General features: G+C 43.6%; 1 protein-coding gene across 1 annotated transcript in view; it reads right to left on the bottom strand.

Annotated features, from left to right (window-relative positions):
• LOC138592806 (forkhead box protein D2-like) overlaps window positions 1-20,559 on the bottom strand; it is a 55,908-nt gene extending 35,349 nt beyond the window's left edge. The window contains exon 1 of the mRNA XM_069663681.1: window positions 20,420-20,559. Coding sequence (XP_069519782.1) covers window positions 20,420-20,436 — 17 coding nt within the window. The 5' untranslated portion in view covers window positions 20,437-20,559. The remainder of the gene's footprint in view (window positions 1-20,419) is intronic.
• Between the last annotated feature and the right edge of the window lie 242 nt (window positions 20,560-20,801).

The raw sequence follows: 20,801 nt of genomic DNA, 5'->3' as shown, positions 1-20,801 counted from the left end.
CTGATAAAAACTCTGAGAATTCAGTTAGAAAATCAGAGTATGCGCCAGGAGGGTGGTATACTATCACAAATAAAACAGGCTGTAAAGTTTTCCAAGCTGGGTGTGAAAAACTCAGAACAAGGCTTTCAAAAGAGCTGAAACTAAGTTTTGGTCTAGGGTTGATTAGAAGACTAGAACTGAAGATAGCTGCCACTCCACCACCTCGACCAGTGTCTCGAGGAATATGAGTATTAAGATGACTGGGAGGAGTGAATTCATTTAAGCTGACATATTCTTCCTGACACAGCCAAGTCTCAGTTAAAGAGAGTAAATCAATATGATAATCTGATATCAGATCGTTCACTAATAGAGCTTTAGATGACAGGGATCTGATATTTAACAGACCACATTTAATTCTCATATTTTTTGGCATAACTTTGGTTGTTGTTTTAATTTTTATTAAATTTTTTTGATTTACTCCTTTTTTATTTGAGTTTGAATTAACTGTAATAAAAGGCCTGGGTTGGGGGGCAGACACAGTCTCTATAACATTAACATTGTGGCTGGGAAACTGCTCACAGGGAAGCTCAGAGGAGTGTGTAGGACTACAGCTCTGCCTCCTGGTCTCAACTCTGGTTTGTCAGGTTTTACGACTAACAAACTTAGCCATATTACGAGACAAAAGAGCTGCACCATCCAAAGTGGGATGAATGCCGTCTCTTCCGATAAGACCAGGCTTTCCCCAGAATGTCTGCCAGTTATCTATGAAGCCCACATCGTTTGCTGGGCACCACCTCGACAGCCAGCGGTTGAATGATGACATGCGGCTATACATGTCATCACTCGTCAGATTGGGCAGGGGTCCAGAGAAAACTACGGAGTCCGACATCGTCTTCGCAAATGCACACACCGACTCAACATTAATTTTAGTGACTTCCGATTGACGTAACCGGGAGTCATTAACGCCGACATGAATTACAATCTTATCAAATTTACGATTATCCTTTGTCAGCAGTTTTAAATTTGACTCGATGTCGCCCACTCTGGCCCCAGGAATACATTTCACTATGGCCGCTGGCTTCACTAACTTCACGTTTCTGACTATGGAGCTGCCAATAACCAGAGTTGGTTTCTCAGCGGGTGTGTCGCTGAGTGGGGAAAACTTGTTCGAAACGTGAAGTGGTTGGTGGTGAACCGTGTGCTTCGTCTTGCGGCTATATAAAAAGAATCAATAAAAAAGAAAACCAACTACTGTTATTAATTCTGTACAAAAAACTTAATGTGTAAAGCAACATGCATAACATTGACTATAAAAAACATCATAAACTATTTATAATTAGGATTTAAATTACATATCCACACTTTTGGTGATGTTAGAGGCAGGGAGCCCACTAACAGGGGTTCTTGGTTGCTCAATGTGAAACCAGTACATTTCATCAGACCCACTAGTCTGTCTGCTATTCTTTCCACATGATCCATGCCCAGGACGTTGTGCTCATCTGCAGCCTACAAAAGGACAACAATAATAATCACTTGTTATGTAAAGTACATACAATAGGATCATTACATTTTGGATATAATTTTCCGCTCATGTTCAAGCCCCCTTACCGGCTCTCCTTGGTAGCACCAGCGGGTTTAGGAGAAAGAGGAAAAGTCTGGATGGAGGCTGAGGTATAGGCGGACACAGTCTAGATGGAGAGAGTGGGGGGTTGCAGGCCAGGTGGAGGCAGGGACTGCTGTGGGCTGTATGCAGGGAGAAGAGGCTTCTAAGGTGTGGATGCCACCTGAGATTAAAACAGAACAGGGTAATGATAAGTAAAAAATTAGGTACTTAATGGTGTCCTCTCATATCATTATATACAATAAGACATTACTTTTGAATTAGATTAGATAAAATAAATATATATTTTCCACTCTACTATGACATTATTGATGTGTATATTCTATCTCTCATCTACAGGTTGCTTTGTAACGAAGAGCCCATCGTTGGTGACTGATGGCTTGGTTGCCATGTAAATATTGCACACTGGGTTTGGTTCGATGCAAAACTTAAATTATGAATGGCACTTGGCACTTTGATAGCGGTATTTGCACTTTATTAGCGATCTTTGCACAGTACATTTTGCACATTGCATATTTGCACATTTTGGATTTAACAACATTTATTGATTATTTACCAACAGTATTTATTCATGTTTAAGCCCATGATTGATGTGGTCTTCCGGCAGGTGCTGGCTTGAGAGCGCCGCTCCGCCTAAAAGAGAGGGGAGTTAGAAAGCACCGAGGATACTGTTTGTTTACGTGGGTTAATAATTTACTAACGGTAACATGTGTTCCATTTAAGGTGTGCAGTATATTGTATGTGTTGATCGTGATAAGTGTGTGCCAGTGCCTTAAATGTCTCACCTGTCTTGTCCTGTGTCCGCCCCAGGGTGTTCGGGCCAAAAGTTACCCCAGGGGTAACGGACACCCACATAAACGTTCCAGGAGGGACCAAGTGATAAGATAGGCAGAGGGGAGGTAAAATAGTGGGGTGTATATTTATATTTATTGTAAGTGCGTGTAATGGGTTAATTTGGTGTTAAATAGCAGTCTGTGTTTATTGTAAATATTATGGATAGGGGTATAATATATACATATTTTCTCTGCTCATTTTGTTAGTTAATATTTTGGAGAGCACCTCCTCATAGGTTAGTCCAATGTGAGTCTACCGGTGGCACAGTATAAAAGACGGCATGTATCATCTGTCAGTGTTGCTGGTCAGTAGAGATGGCAGCTCTCGTCCACTTCAGTGACCCAGATCTTCGGATCTCGTTCAGCTGAAAGATTTGTTCATTACATTCGTTCACCAGGTCGTTCAGTGACATTTCCGGTTTACCCAAAACTCACTCACTCGCTCATGAACGATACGGCTCCCATTGCATTACTGGTCTTCTTGTTCAATCATCACAATATAACAGTTCCTAGCCACACAAACACCAAGAAACACATCACACAACACCAACACAACCACAACAATCAAAACATGAACACACCATCACCAAAACACACCAAAACAATGTAAACATCAACAGTCCCATAATGCTTTGTGCCTCACACGACCCCCCCCCGGTCGCTACATAGCCCCCATCTGAGGGGTCAGTCGTCCTCGACGATCCCATCACCCAAAAGATAGTCCCTCAAATGTGGGCGGTATGGTATGAAAGCCTGTCCTCGACACCGTGTGTCGTAGGCCCTCTTCTGCTGCACTCCAGAGTTGGCTTGAGCCTGGCGGGTGTAGTCGTGGACCACTTGCAGGCGATCCTTCAGCCTACGAAAGTAGTCTTTCCCCGGCAATCTCTGGCTCGCGTGGAGCCCCAAACACCAAATCCACCGGTGTCCGGAGCTCCCGCCCAAACATGAGGGCAGCAGGTGTGCACTGACTGGATTCCTGGACAGCAGTCCGGTAGGACCACAGAACCAAGGGTAGGTGACGGTCCCAGTCCCGCTGGTGTTGGCTGGTGAGGATGGCGAGCTGAGTGGCTAGGGTGCGGTTGAAACGCTCCACCAGCCCGTCGCTTTGAGGGTAGAGCGGTGTTGTCCTTGTCTTGTCCACCCCCAGCCGCTGACAGACCTCACCAAAGACCTGGGACTCGAAGTTTCGCCCTTGGTCACTGTGGAGTTCAGCTAGGACCCCGAAGCGGGCAAACATACTGCATACGCCTCGGGCCACTTTGTGAAATAATCCATAGCCACAAGGACGTAGCGGTTGCCAGCGTCTGTGACAGGGAAAGGCCCGAGGGCGTCCACCCCTACTAACTCCATTGGAGCCCCCACCAAGTACTGCTGCAGTGGGGCGTGGGAGTGCTGGGTTGGTCCCTTCTGGGCAGTGCAGGGGTCGCAGCAGTAGAACCGCCCCCTGAGGCAGTGAAGTGTCATGGCATTCACGTAGTGTCCCGCCCCCACCGAGCCATGGACAATCTGGAGAACTTGGGGACGGAGCACACGAGGCACCAACAGCTGCAGCAGGTTGACCACACGTCCTGGAGCTTGCCACCTCCGGTAGGCCAAACCGTTGTGAATCTCGAAGTTGCCCCATTGAGAATGGTTGGCCTTTACCTCAGGCCCCAGCGCTGACACCTCTGTCCACTCGGGACGCCGCCCTGTCTCCAGCCAGCCTCTCACCAGTGCTAGGGTCACGTCTGCCTCCTGTTGTTGTCTCAGCTGCTGCGTGGTCAATGGGAGCCACCCCTCCCCGTGGCTGTCGGTCTGGATGACGGCCAACGTCGTCGTCATCTGGCCACGTTCCTCTTGCCATGGCAGTAGCGGCACTCCAACGCTGCACAGGGGTGCCTAGAGAGCGCGTCAGCATTGCCACACTAAAAAATGTCTGTAGATTTTACGGTGAAAAACTGTCAAACCATGACAGTAAAAGACTGTAAACTCTTAAACGGCTGAATACAGTTTTTGTAATAGTGAAACACCGTAAATATAAATAACAGCCAAGACTGTAATTTGTGCATTTACATTTTGTAAAAAATACATATTGTCACTGTTAAATATACTTACCATTGGGTTGATAACGGAAATATACCGTACTATATATAACAGTCAAAACTGTAATTTTTGCAATTACTTTTTGTAAAAAATACATTTTATCACTGTTTAATATACTAACCATTTTGTTGATAACAGAAATATACCGTAATATATATAACAGCCAACACTGTCATTTTTTCAGTTTTTTTTGGTAAAAAATACATTTGGTCACTGTTTAATATACTTAATATTGTATTAATAACAGAAATATACCGTAATATTTATAACAGCCAACGCTGTAATTTTAGCAATTATTTTTTGTAAAAAATACATTTTATCACTGTTTAATATACTAACCATTGTGTTGATAACAGAAATGTACCGTAATATATATAACAGCCAACAATGTAATTTTAGCATTTAGTTTTTGTCAAAAAAACATTTTGTGACTGTTAAATATACTGTGTTGATAACAGACATATACCGTAATATATAACATTCAACACTGTCATTTTTTCAGTTGTTTTTGGTAAAAAATACATTTGGTCACTGTTTAATATACTTAATATTGTATTGATAACAGAAATATAACGTAATATATATAACAGTCAAAACTGGAATTTTTGCAATTATCTTTTGTAAATAATACATTTTGTCACTGTTAAATATACAAACCATTGTGTCGACAACAGACAAATACCGTAGTAAATTTAAGAGCCAACCCTGTAATTTTTGCGTTTATCTTTTGTATAAAATACATTTTGTCACTGTTAAATATATACTGTGTTGATAACGGACATATACCATAATATATATAACAGCCAACACTGTTAGTTTTGCATTTATTTTTTGTAAAATAAAATACATTTAATCACTATTAAATATACTGAATATTGTGTTGACAACGGACATATAACATAATATATACAACATCACAAAATTATACATTACAATACTTATTGTGCGATAACAGGATGTAACTGGTCAAACTATACTTCGTCTTTACTTTTTCAGAATAAAAATAAAAGTTTGACCTTTTAATGCAAGAACTTGACCCTTTTCATCATGACATTGCATCATTGACTCAGATGATGGGTGTGGTGCAATCACATCACATAATTTATCATGTTATTTTGTCTTGCCCACTGTGTGTTTGCAATTTGATATACAAACCACTCAAGCTTTGCTACTGGCCCACTTTTCTCTCTACTAGACTGATGCTGTAGGACTGCTTGCCCAAGTTACATCCATCTTACCTGATATTCACGATTATTTTGGAGTAGGGACGTCACTGAGTGACCAATGAAACAGGTTTTCATCACTAACATTAATGTGAGAGATAAAACTATGGCCCTAACTACTTAATTTTGCTCTGATGTTAAGCAAGGGTGTCATAATGGAATGGGGATAGGGTACTGATTCAGGGGACTCTGACATGCCACGGACTATAGATATTTGTTGTCAGTTTTAATGAATATTAGGCTATTACATTAGACAGCCATTACGCTACATTTGCTAAATTAAATGATTATGCAATGTGTGTCTAGCCAGCCCCTAATCACAGTCACACTGGGCCAGGCCTAGACAATACAGCTACATCAGTAGCTGTATCAACACTCTAGCTAACTAAGCTACTGTTGAAGGAAAAAGTTATTAGCCTATTTGACGTGCCAATTCCATCAGCTAACTTTGCTTTGTTACAGAATTAGTGTTTCCTGTGTCCTGTAAGTACTTTTTACGAAGCCCCTCTGGGGTCACAAATCTGTGCCCTTGGATTCACAGCCTACGCACAGTTTTGTGATACTATAAAAATACAATACAAATACAAATATAATTAAAAAAACAGCCCAGTTTTCAGTTTTGTCACAATGCATTAGTTGATCGAAGAAGCTTTTTAAATACTTAATTTAGCTTAAGAGGTATAGAGAATTAAGGAACATCATTTTTCAGTAATTCAGATTCAGATACATGGTTGTCACTGGAAAGGAAGGGTATGACAAAATGCAATCTTTTACCCAGTCCACAGGTATTTTTGAAATGTTGCTTTTTTGCCTTTCGTACACAAGCAAACTGTGTTTTAAAACTTTAAGAGCTTTGAAAGGTTACTGTTAATAAAGTATGAATAATATGAAAAAGTTGAACCTGAAGAAAGCTGAAAGATGTTAAATTTGGACATCTTGAACATTTTTCCCATTAATTCAGATGGGATTTTTTGGGGGTTGGGGAAACGCTTTCAGCATTCACACCAACTAAAGAAATATATTAATAGTTTGAATTTTCTGACTTTTGTTTCACTGCCCTTCTCATTTACTACTCTGAGGTAAAGTCATTGTTTTAATGATAACATATCACAATGACTTTTAATGCATTTCAATTCAAACGGTTGTGGACAGAAAATGCGCCTGAATTCAAACAGTAACGTTTGCATCGCTGACGCGCGCACGCGCACCTTGCATTTGGCTCCCAAGTGCCCAAGGCCACAGGTTACTTACCTGGATGCTCTAATTCAAATATATTTAGAGTCCAGGAAGGTACTGTTTCCAGGTATCAACTTGAGACCTAAACATCATTATTTACGCCACTATCCAGGTTTGATCCTGAAATTTGGCCCACTGATGAGATTATGGACTATGCGCTTTGAAAGCAAACATAGTTACTTTAAAAGATGTGCAAGGAATCTGAAGAATTTTAAAAATCTGTCTCACTCTTTCAGAAAGACATCAGCTGTTTCAGGCCTATCTTTCAGCTGGGTCAGTGAGTCCTCCAGCATTGCAAATAAAAGACAGCTCGCCATTTTACTCTGAGCTTTACAGTGAACAAGTGAAAGATGCAGTCTTACAATTTGACTTCACTGAAATAAATACAAGCATCCTTGTAGATGTGCAATATCACGGGATAACGTACAAGAAGGGCCAATTTGTTGTCACTAGAAATGATGAGTCAGTGGAATTTGGTGAACTCATCCTGATTGTAGTAAAAGATGATTCTGCACTTCATTTTCTGATGAGAGTATATTCAGGTGAATTTCTTCCACACTACCACATGTACTCAGTGAAAAATGAAAGTGGAAGATTGCAATGCCTACACATTAATGAACTGATTGACATGTGGTCCAGGTAAGATATACAAGTCTATAAAAAGTAAATTATAAAATAGTAATAAAATAAACAACCTTTTTGACTTTTTCTCACGTGTTAGGGCATTAAGCTGGGTCCAGTCAAAAAGTTCCATCCAGCATTGTCCTGCTGCTGGAAGTTCTCCTCCCTGATCCTTCAACACAGACCTGTTTCTGCATTCAGCCAGAACTTTAATGGTGAGTGATTCCACACAAACAGGTTTTCTACCATACACACTGTCAGTAATGATGGACTGGTATATACTGTAGTCTTTTGGAAATGTGTCTACCAGTATAGATTTAGTAGCATTGTTTCTACCGCGACCTCTCATGCTCAAGAGGGGTGCCTTTTGGGTTATACAATAAAAAATACCTCACAATATTGTATTTCTGATCACTACATCTGATTGTGGACGAGTTTTAGAAAATAATGTTTCCCACCTGAGGCATGAAATCCAATCATTATTAGAGATTTTGTCTCAGTAAAAGTCTTTTGATTTTAACCCTGTTAAAGATAACTTGGACCCTGTGTGAATATAATTTTAATATTACTTTATAATATACATTTTTCTGATTATTCTGTAATTTGTACACATTTCAACTAATTTTAACCTCATATTTCTTCTTATCAAAATATTAATAAAAAACTATCAAATAACTATGGAATGCCATTTCAGTCAATATAAGATAAATAAATATTTTACAATTCCATTCGATTTTCGAACAATTGTTTTATATATTTTTTTGTTGGCACTGAAGGTTATACCGTTAGGCTACCTAGTTTTGATTTGTAAAGATCAGCAGATCAAAGTTTTATTGACATGACAACTGTCATTTACATTTTCAAATTGTTACTTTAAAAAGAGGCTACATCTTATTAAGTGCGATATATAACTGCAAAATTTTGGGGAAAATGTACCACACAGGTCAAATGAACAAATTTAAATAATTTATTTAAAATGTAATAAAAGAACAATAACTTACAGTCAATCGAACAAGCTCTTACAAAAACAAAAAAAGAGCTTGACGAAAAAATGCCAGTTTTTCCCCAGGTAAGCTGTTTAAATTAGTCTTCTACCATCTAGTGGCTTTCTTTAAGCTGCAGTGTGCACTCTTAAAATCAAGCAACAGCGGATAACATTCAAGCTCTTCATAGCAAAAGAAAAACCCTGTAGAAGGATACTTGCATAGTTAACAAAGCCAAAATTATTAACATTATTAACAGCCTGATTGTAATATCCAAATGGACTTAAAGAACCGCCATATTTTTAACATCTTTGAACAGTTAAGACCTTTAACAAACTAATGATCTAAATAAAAAGTTGAACATGTACCACACTATAACTTTAGACATTTTGTATGCCCTGAAAATTCTACATCTTTAAGTTCCTCTGTAAAGCCCTGTCCACATTTAACATCAACATGTGGTTTTTGTGATCGGATCACAAGTTGACAGCCTTAACTACAGGTCTGAACACACCCGGGACGGATTGAAGATGCATTCAGATCCAATCACTCTGGATCTGCGACGCATTCATCCACATGTGTCTGGTAGTGTGAAGGCACATGTGTCCTGGGCCACATTAAGCACCGCCCACTCTCCTTGTATCTACAGCAACGATCACATGGATAAGGGGGACCACTCTCCTCTCATTCCCGTCTGATTTAACATTTCGCCGCTGTGTCTCTTAAAAGTTTTATTTTTATTTATTTCTCATGTCACTCCAGCATGTGTAAGCATAGTTTATGCATTAGAGCGGAGTGTGCACGGAAATACAGACAGATCGTGTCTGTATTTATTCAGTAAGGAGACTGCATTTAAGTTTTAATACGGGACGATCCCAAACCGACGGGGGGGGAGAAGGCGTGGGTCAGATTGAGATGATCAAGAGTGAGATCTATGAGAATTTATAACAATGTGATCCAGAAGTTAGCAGTTTATAATCATGCATCGCAGTGAGGACAGCGATCTGTACGTGTTTCTCATGCTCTGCCCCTGACTCAATAGCGTCACGATCTCTCCCGTATTTCCATGAACAAACTTTTTAAAACATGCAGTATATGAGATGGACCGGAAGTGATCCACGTGACCGGAGGTGATCCAGGCGTAGTTTATCAGAGTAATCATGCCGCGTGGGGAGGAGACAAGTTAGGAGCGGCGCAGATATGACACAGACCTATGTGTGTGTCTCATGCTCTGTACCTGGCTCAAAAACGTCATGATCTGTCCGTATTTCCGCACAGGAAAAGTGAGATCTGATCACAAGTGGTCACTGAAGACACATTTAAGGGGCTTGTTAATGATAGGTGTGAACTGCTGTGCTTAGAGCTGACCACTTGTGATTGGATCACCCTGGACAGATGTGATTATGTGGATAATACCAGGTCTGAACAGGGCCTCTGAATATGAGTATATTCGCATTCTCTGGAGAGAGGGCAGGAAATGTGGGTACAGATGCTCATTTTCTTTCCACCTTTTCAGTGGATTTGATTCAGATGGATGATTTTTGTCCATAGTGTAGAGCTGCATCTCCTATTCCATATCAGGCCATGGCTTGAGTGGTGACGCTGCAGTGTGGGTTGTGCTGAAGAAATCGCCAAACAGTTCGCTGAGCACAGTTTTCTTTGATGGGGGGGGCACAGCACTCCACTGGTTGATGCAGTCTCTTAATCTTCTACAAGGCTCTGGCTGGTCCCTTCGCCACAGGCTTGGGTCTAAAAAAAGATAAGGTTACACAAAACAGCAGTTTTAATGTCATGGAAATGCACATATGACATCACATTTAGGTAAATCAACAACAACACAAAAAGTTATTGTGATAGTGTGCTATATGATTTCATCTTTCATGAAATATTAAAATTTCTAAATGGAAATTTATGAATAAATAATAATTCAACAACATTATTAAATAAAAGATTTTAATGATTCACATAATTATTACTTCTGAAATCTTGTTGCATAAATTGACCATGTACCTGGGTGGGAGGCTCTTGCAGGATTTTCTCAGCCAGAGAATTGAAGATCTCACTCCAAGCTAAGTCATCCAGGTGTGGTAGACTTGAACCTAGTGCTCCGCTCTCATTGAGAAACTGCTGAAGTGTTGGATCAGAATACCTCTTCTCAAAGTTATCTGCTATAGCAGATTTAGCATCCTTCACAATATGTGAATCTGTGTAACTGTGCCTCTTGGATGTCAGGATTGTGGGGGAAGGACCATAGACAAAGTTATGACTGTTTCAGGGGCTTCAGTACCTGGACCACCTCTTCAGGGAGAGTCACGTCTTGATAGGAGACAGTAAAGAGGTCCTTGGCACTTTTTTAAATGTTTTTTTTCTGTGAGCGCAGAATAAACAGCAGCTTGTTGCTCTTAGTACCGTGTAAGCATGTCATAACTAGAGTTCCACCTTGTGATTACATCTTGGATCAGCTTTCGAGGGGGAAGTTGAAGCATGTCTTGGTTGGCCTTTAAGACAACTGCTGCAGTCTTGCTGCGGTGGAAAAAAGTGAACACCCTCCTGACTTTGCCTAAAAGACGGACATGTGGTTTATTAACACCTTATTTTGAAAAGCAGACATAGTCACATGTATCCTGGGCCGTTTCGAACTGGCAGACGATTTGACCATGGGGATACGAGACTATAAAAAGATAAACAATCTAATTAAATAATAACACATTTAAATATACATGATAAAGGAACATTATTTTAACCTTAACAGTGAAGTTTATTTCTTAACTATATATTTATCTATTGTAAAAAAAATGAATGAATGAAATAGTTCCTCTTGGGTCAGGCGGGGCGGGCTGCCCCCCCAATATAATGCTAGGAAAAACCCTGACTTTAGTTTCAATGGAACAACTTTTGATCCTGTGATCTCTGCTCACAGGGAGAGCCCTGATGCTGGTGTTAGGTCCTGGGATCCCGATCCATTGCGGAAACTCATTCCACCCAACCTGGTGGGACCCTTGATGTCCCTAGCTGTCCCTTGCCTCAACAGCTACAGGAAGGCATCACCCTGGAAACATCTGGACAGCTTGCTGATATATTAAAGGGTACTTTTATGCCAATGGACTATTCAATACTTCAAGATTTCTGTCTGCCTAAGGACTGTGGGAGGAAGCCTGGTCAATCTATTCAAGATCTTTAACCCAAACTGCCACCTTCACATGTAGCCGAACTATCTTGAGCCAATTCAGTTTAATTACTCCTAACCATCAAGCTAAGCCGTAAGTATCAAACTGAACACTGATGTATCTTTATTTTATTTTTCAAAGAAGCATTTCATGTTCATGAGCTTTGATCATTAAAATATTAAATACAATCTTTACCTTTCTTTTTTGGTGAGATAGTGTAATATAACCAAAAAAGTGTAACCTCACTTATTAACCGAAATTAAAAGTAACCACTTTAATAGCAAAACCTTGTTTTCCATATGTTTTAGGCTATAGATGTGAAATAATTACATTACTTTTAATTGCACTCATATTTCATGGCGAAACCTTTATTTATATAGCATTTTAAGGTAATTTATACTGTATAAAGTAGTAATTTGATATACAGACTGTTAATTGCACAGTAGAGTGCTGTATTATTTAATGACAGAAACTGTATTTATACTGCATTCATATGGTATTTTAATGTTAGTTATATGGCAAAACAGTTTATTTCTATAGTAAAAAAAAAAAGTATTTATACGGTAAAATATGGAATCAAACTCCCAACGTTTACCGTTAAATCAGCAGTACTAATATCCTTTTACCGTAATAGTAGGAAAAGCTATACCGTATTTATTACGGTGAAATTCTGGCAACCACAGCTGCCAGTATTTTACCATAAAAATGACAGGGTTTTTTTGTTGTGTATGGTATTTTCATGTTAATTATATGGCAAAATACCTTTTATTTCTATGGTAAAAACCTGTATTTATACAGTAAAATATGGAATCAAACTCCAACATTTACCGTAAAATCAGCAGTACTAATACCCTTTTACTGTAAAAGCAGAAAAAGTTATACTGTATTTGTTACGGTTAAATTCTGTCAGGCTCAGCTGCTGGTATTTTACCGTTTAAACGTTTTTTTTTTTACAGTGCATGGTGTCGCCCTGCCTGATGCTCGATTTCAAAGTCATATCCTTGAAGGGCCTCCAGCCATCGGGCCACCTGACCTTCAGGGTATTTAAAGTTCAGGAGCAACTGCTGGGGCTTCAGTGAGGGTTGCCTTGAGCTGGGCGAAGGCTGCAGCACAGGTGTCATCCCAGTCAAATTGTCAGCCCTTGTCAGTCAGGCGGTGGAGTGGACTGGCGATGGTGGTGAAGTTCCGGACGAAACGGTGGTGGTATGATGCCAGGCCAAGGAAACTCCGCAGCTCGCTGACGTTGGCGGGGGTTGGCCAGTCTCGGACAGAATCCACCTTAGCTGGGTCAGTGGCTACACCACGATCACTGACCACGTGGCCCAGGAATGTTGTCTCCCTCGTCAGCAGGCGACACTTTGCAGGGTTCAGCCGCAGCCCGGCTTGGGGGATTGCAGTGAAGACCTCACACTGGTTAGACAGGGCTCAAAATCGTTGGCGTGTACCAGCAGGTCGTCGAGGTACACAACACAACGACTCCGAGGGACATCTGTCAGCACTCTATCCATCAACCGCTCGAAGGTGGCTGTTGCATTGCAGAGTCCGAAAAGGCATGACGTGGAACTGCCACAACCCCTGCCTGATGGTGAAAGCGGTCTTTGGTCTTGTGTCAGGGGCTAGCTCAACCTGCCAGTAGCCACTGCGCAGGTCAAGGGAGCTGAACCAGCTGGACCCTGTGATGTAGTCAAGGGCGTCGTCAATCCAAAGGAGTGGGTAGGAGTCTTTTTTTGTGACGGCATTAAAGCGTCGATAGTCCACACAGAACTGCCAGCCGCCATCCTTCCTCTTCACCAAGACCGCTGGAGCTTCCCACGGACTGTCAGAGGGCTCGATCACACCAGCTGCAGCCATCTCACGGATCATGTCCTCCGCCGCCTGTCATTTAGTGAGGGCCAGCCGATGGGGGCGCAGTCTGATGGGCTGGGCAGAGCCGGTGACGATGGCATGTTGGACCAGCCCTGTCTGCCTGCAATCTTCATCTCTAGCTGCAAAGATGTCCTTGTAGTCATCGAGGAGGCATTTCAACTGGTGGCGCTGCTGTGGGTCAAGGCCATCGCTGCTGCGTTGCCATAAGTTGTGTATGGCCTCAGTCGTCTCGGCAGAGTGAAGGACAGCAGGTCAACTGTCAGGGCTTGGGCAGGCTGTGGTGGTGTAGGGCTTCTGGTGGTGGTGTTGGCGATGGGTGTGCTGTTGGGCAGCTTGGACGGTGGTCCGGGCTGCTGCGCTGTTGAAGCACAGGGGTTCGGTGCCTGCAGGGCTGGCGCCGCTTGGCGACTGGCACGCTGGTCTTTAGGTCTGGTCGTCTTCTCTTGACCGGACTCAAGTGCCAATGTCTCTGTGCCAAGCATGATGGTTTTCTTCTGCACATTAACTATGGCTCCCCAGCGGGTCAGCAGATCCAGACCAATGATGCACAGATCCTGGATTTTTGCAAGCCAGAACTCATGCACCAGCTCCTGGTCTCCAGCCTGGACTTGCAGTAACTTCTTCCCTCTCATGCCAGCTTTTTGTCCTGTCACTGTTGTCATCTGGGTGTGGGTTGGAGTCCATGCCCCTGAGAGTTGCCCGGTGGTGCCTGGGAGGATACCAGGTCGCACCAGGGAAATGGTAGCCCCAGAGTCTACCAGGGCCCGGCAGGGCTTACCGTCAAGTTGGCAGTTCAGATACAGTCCTGAGGTGTGACCTAAGTGGCCAACCTGTGTGCCTTGACCTTGGAGGGGGACTGGAGACTGGAGTGATGGGCCCCTCACTAGACCACCCCGCTGCCATTTCCCGCCGGCTGGGGGGCTCTGGCTTTCGGTGCTGGTGCTGGGCAGTTGCGGGCTATGTGGCCAGGTTCATTACATCGGTAACAGCGGTCGTTCTGCCGGGGTGAACGCCGCCTGGATGGTGGAGGCCATTGCTGAGACTGTCGTGGTGAAGGCTGAACCTGGCAAACCTCTGCTGCCTCATCCTCGTAGTCGACCAACCTGACATGTGGCCGGAGTGCAGGGGCCCTCTGCTGGGTAGGTTGAGTGGAGAGTACAGCCTCGGCCCGTTCAACTTCACGGAGAGCCTCGCTGAGAGATTGGGGCATGGCGAGGCGAACATGCTGGCGCAGTGGCTCTGGTGTGAGTCCCTGCAGGAAGGCTGGAGGGCCAGCTCCTCTTGGGCAGTGTGAGGGAAATTCTCCTCCTGTGTGATATTTTGTGAAGAACAAGCAAACTCAATGTAATGAATCAAGTCTCATTTTACATGCAGCATGGAGAGAAGTACAGCAGTTCTCTCCCTTGCTGTTGCAGTGTTCAAGCTTATATACAACATCAACAACCCCCTACCCCATCCCCACATGGTACTTCAATCAGTCACCTGGCCTTCATCAGCAAGATCAGATGATCCTTCTCTGCTCTCCAGGGGTAGCCAGGGGAAACCAGGGTTCACCAAGTCAACGTCATAAAATAAATTGCCCCCCCCATATAAATTTAACTTTAGACAAGTTACGCCGGGAACACACCGGATGCCGAAGCGCTGCGAAGCGCTGCGCAACGAAAATCGCGCAAGCTGGAGCACTTCCGTTCACACCAGACGCGCATTTCTCCGCGCCGGTTGACAAGCGCCCCGTTCCTCAGCTGTCGTTTACTCACATTTGGAGCTGTTTTTTAATCATGCTCTCTCTCTCTTGCTCTCTCTCTCTGTTTGCGTGTGTTTTGACACAATCGGTTAACATGGGTGCCGAAAGGAAACGGGCTCCGCTCCGCGGCTATTCGCGGCGCTTCGGCGTCCGGTGTGTTCCCGGCGTTATCCCCTTGATGATCCCTGGAAAAATTCCCACAGCAGCTGTGCTGAACTGCGGGTAACCATGCTGGGCATTCAGCTGCACATCTGCGGCTAAGGTGCCCAGGCTCTCTCCCTCTTGACGCCGGCGACTGGCTAGTTGCTCTCTGCTCTGCTCAGTGAAGAGTCTTTGTCCGAATCGCCTCTCCAGCGCCATGGTCAGGGCCTCTAGATTCCACTGCTCTGCTGGGGCTAGGTCGAGGAGCACCTGCAGCGCCTTTCCCTCGAAGGACAGAGCCAGGTGAAGAGCAGCTTCTTGCTCCAGTAGCTGTGCCATGCTGCTATTTGTACGGCTCCAGCTGCGTCATCCCATTGTACTTGGGCAGTTTGGCTGGTGTTGTAGGCACAGCGGCAGGGCGCAACAGGCTGGGCATGGAGAGCTCGTTAGCAGCAGCCGCAGCGATGGGCAGTTGAAGCTCAGCGTCGGCAGCAGGTAACAGCAATCCTCTGGTGTTATCATTTTCATCCTGTAGGGGGCGATGGAGCCGTGGTGCACTGGAGCCATCTGGACGTGCCCGGATACTTCCACCTCTGGTAGACTCCTTCTGTAGTCTTCCCAGTTGCTGACGTGTCTGCTCAATAGCTTTAATTTCTTTAATTTCTCTCTCCATTCTGAAGTCTGACAAGACTGAAATACCACTTCTGATAACAATGTGGCGAGCTAGCGTGGACAACAAAGTTGGGAGACAGAGATTTTCTCGCTTTGAACAACACCTGTGCCCCATACACGGTTTGACTACAGGTGTTGCTGTTTTATTCAAGACAGAGCCATACAATACATGGACACAGGTCACAGTCTTGGTCATGGTGGCCACATCGCCAGACAAACTGCAACGCTTTCCTAGCCACACAAACACCGGAAACACATCACACAACACCAACACAACCACAACAATCAAAACATGAAAACACCGTCACCAAAACACACCAAAACAATGTAAACATCAACAGTCCCATAATGCTTTGTGCCTCACGCGTTACATATTAACGTCGAACTTCCATTACAAAACATGACGACCTTCTATTAATAAATTGTGTTTGTGTTCATCAGTGCTGTAAACATATGTGAACTGCTGATGTGTGCAAGATATACCCCCGCTGCCTTAGTTTGTCATGGTCGAGGATCAGAATGTCTGACCTGTTGGGACTCATTTCGTTCGTTCACGACCGAGAGATGACCTGGTCATTCACGCGTCCTCGGCGCTCAAACTGTATTTGCTCGTGTGAAGGTTCTCAGTAATCCAGGTCATTGTAATTTTAATATCCTTCTAATATGAGAAAATCATCCCTGTGTTCAGATCTGTCTGTCTGTCCGTCAACAGAGACTGCAGTCTGCTGTGTACTACATATATTTTACACAAAGCTGTGGATGATTATCAGGCTTCATGATCAAACTTTTATATTATGTCATCACTTCAGTCCGCGATGACCCGCTCCCTCCCTCCCTCCCTCTGTGCAGGTGCTCTCTCCCTCTCAGCGCTGCGAGTCTGCGTCACCATTTTTATTATATGTTGTTTTTAAAGTTTAATGCAGGTGAATGAGGCTCCTTGTGTATTCACAGGGCCTTAGGATGTAATATATTTAATCAGTCTCCCCCAACACTGCTGTATGAAAAAAAATTAACAAATGATACCAAAACAACTGTATTTTTTAAACCAATTAATATCTGTATTACTAATATAAGAGGCCTGTGCCAATTAATAAAAATATCATTAGATCTCATGCACATCTTACTCCTCCTCACTCTCAGAGCTACGTTGGATGTTGATAAACTGGTAACTGCTGCTGTTTTTCTTTGTTGGCTAAATAAACCATGACTTTTGGTACACCTTACCACCGACTTGGCATCGTTTTCCACCCTGAACACTGCATTATCCAGCCGCTGAACGGGTCATTCTAACATGCTTATTGGGAAACACTCTTTTTTTCTGATGACAGGGTCTTAAAGCTTTAATGAGGCTTATTATTGTTTTTATTATAAGTACTGTCAAATAAAATGATAAAAATGTGAGTGTTAGTTTATATAAAGCAGCCTAATATCCAACCATACGTTTGTAATATTAACTGTTGCATAGCCACTGCCAGCATTACTGTATTCACTTAACTGTACATACAGTGCATGCTCATGTTATTGCCAAGCAAAGTGAACGACAACGAAGGATTTCAGACTAATAAATGACCTAATTAAATTATAATATGACAAGTTTAATACACAAGATTTACCAGTGTTATGAGTAATGTAAACGTTAATGAATTACAACGGTAAGGTGTGTTTTTAGCTAGCAAAAGGAACCACGTCGGTATATAAATGAATAAATCAGTCGAACATTAGGCATTTTAATAGCAGACAATTTGCAGTTCTGAAATTAGGTCAGAAATGTAAAGAACTTTTGATTTACTTGATTTACTTACCGTGAAATGCCAGTGAGGCGCTTTCGTCTTCTTTTGCCTGCACTGAGGTACCAACAGCCATCTGATTCGTCGAAAAAGCGGGGGCGGGAATTAAAGCTGAAGGGTTTTTGTGATTGGTAAGAAATGGAGAGGAGGTCCCATTTGATTGGCAAGAAATGGAAGCCGGGGACAGCAGCTTTCATTTGATTGGTAAGAAATGGAGAGGGGTGATTTTTGGATTGGTAAGAAATGGACTCCCTGCTCCAGTTTTTGTATGTCAGTTTTTTATGTCTTTCTCCCTGTATAAAATAACAATACAAACGTGGCAAAAGATTATAATTCTGAGCCTGATTAAACCTCCTCAAGCCATATTTTTTTTAGTTACATTGACAACCCAAATTCATTACAGATTGTCTTACTTGTGTATTGGTATTCATCTGTGTCTGTACTGGATGCTCTAATGTAACATTCTGACTCAAAGGGGTAGTCCACAATTGTCATCCAAAACCCTTTTGTCAAATTCAGTGAAAATCTCCTTATTATCCTCTAGCTGTCCACTCTGTCTGCTCAATTACACTCAATTACACTGTCTGTTAATAAATTATCCACTGATCTAAACCAGCACGCAATTTTATCTTTCATTCCAGGGGTACCAAGATCACAATAGTCAGTCAGTTGGTGGTACTTTTATGCAGTTTGAGGCTTATATTGAACAGCCTGCTCTGGAGCCCCTCCCATGTGACATGAACAGAATATGCTCCGTCACTGACATAAGCCACGCCCCCAAAACAAGCCCCGCCCATGTGACACAAATAGGCCACACACCCGTCACAGACATAAGCCACGCCCCCAAAACAAGCCCCTACCATGTGACATGAACAGAACACGCCCCCGTCACAGACATAAGCCATGCCTCCAAACACAAGCCCCGCCCATGGGACACGAACAGGCCACGCCCCCGTCACAGACATAAGCCACGCCTCCAAACACAAGCCCCGCCCATGTGACATGAACAGGCCACACCCCCAAAATAAGCTCCACCCATTTGACACAAAAAACCACGCTCCCAAACCAAGCCCCTCCCATGTGACACGAACAAGCCACGCCCCCAAAATAAGCCCCGCCCATTTGACACGAACCGGCCACGCCCCGTCACGGGCATAGGCCACGCCCCAAAACAAGCCCCTCCCATGTGACACGAACAGGCCATGCCCCGTCACTTACATAAGCCACGCCTCCAAACGCAAGCCCCGCCCATGTGACACAAACAGGCCATGCCTCCGTCACAGACATAAGCCACGCCTCCAAACGCAAGCCCCGCCCATGTGACACGAACAGGCCATGCCTCTGTCACAGACATAAGCCACGCCTCCAAACACAAGCCCCGCCCATGTGACACAAACAGGCCACGTCCCCAAAACAAGCCCCACCCATGTGACACGAACAGGCCAGGCCCCGTTACAGACAAAAGCCACGCCTCCAAAAAACAAGCCCTGTCACAGGCATAAGCCACGCCCCCAAAAAACAAGCCCCGCCCCGTCATAGGCATAAGCCACGCCCCCAAAACAAGCCCCACTCATGTGACACGAACAGGCCACGCCCCCGTTACGGACATAAGCCACGCCTCCCAAATCAAGCCCTGTCGCAGGCATAAGCCACGCCCCCAAAACAAGACCCGCCCATGTGACACGTACAGGCCACGCCCCCGTTACAGGCACGAGCCACACCCCAAAACGGGAAACGCCCCCGTCACAGGCATGTTATTCGAAGTGGAGGCTGGCTTGACTGTAGTGCTGGACAGGACGAGCACAGGTAAGGACATTTTCACTAAACTTGACGATAAACTTTGGGATGATTGCATTGGTGTGTATACAGACAGCAAGAGTCTCATAAGTGGCACCTCACGTAAGCTTCAGACACTGTATTATTCACAGACTGCGCAAATTGAAATGGGCAGGATTCATATGGTTTCTATAAGATGGAAGACTTCATGGAGGAAAATGCACCATGTGTTAACACGAGTGTGTAACATCTAGAGAGGAGGGCAATAGAAGAAAGTCCGGGGAGGGTGGAGCCGACCCTGTAGGAGGTGTGTTGGCACAGCCGGTCGTTTGCAATATATGCATTTTCGTTTCGATGTAAAAACATATGACACTATCAAGCCGTCAAGACACGCCAAATGAAGTTTACTGTACACTGCAGGCTTAAGGTGCCTAAAACATCGCCACTTAAAACTTTCAAGGCCGTCCAAATGGCGTGGTCCTCGGCCCTCAACTCAACTGCTACCACAACTTTCTGTCATGAATATTCAGATAGTAACACGTTTTTCTTTAACTATCATTCCCTCCCACACACAGCTCAGCTGCCACTTGACATGAAAATGATCACAAGCAACATAGTCAGCAAACCCTCAGCAAGAACGACGTGATAAATAAAGATTTAAATAATGGTTTTAACTGCTTTTCCTCACCTTGTCAGTGCTCGCATGATCGTTGAAGTGTATCCTTTCTTCACCAGACATGTTTTTCTGACTGCAGTGAGGTTTAATGATTGATCCAGATCCAGTTACGTCTTCTTTAAAGTCAGCTTTGCCCAGAGTTGTCAGAAGTAAACTCGCCTTCAATCCCACTAGAAATGGGATTGGAGGCTATCCCAGGCTGGGGTGCTCCTGAGAGAAAAGCATTTTGGAGACTCAGGATGTGGTTTTAAACATGACCTCACTAGGCCTATATCTGTGAAGTATTATTTGTGAAGGACAGCTTATCTCCTGCACGTAGACAGAACATAGCCTACAGTATCAGCTAGAATGGTGGAGTAAAATTTCCTAGTTGGGGCTGTGCCACATCAAGCAA

Source organism: Semicossyphus pulcher, unplaced genomic scaffold (assembly GCF_022749685.1).
Source record: "Semicossyphus pulcher isolate SPU_LCO1_2020_fin unplaced genomic scaffold, fSemPul1.0.p SCAF_15, whole genome shotgun sequence".
NCBI lineage: Eukaryota > Metazoa > Chordata > Actinopteri > Labriformes > Labridae > Semicossyphus > Semicossyphus pulcher.
The sequence above is the reverse complement of the archived record's forward strand: the minus strand, read 5'-3'. Positions and strand labels throughout refer to the sequence as shown.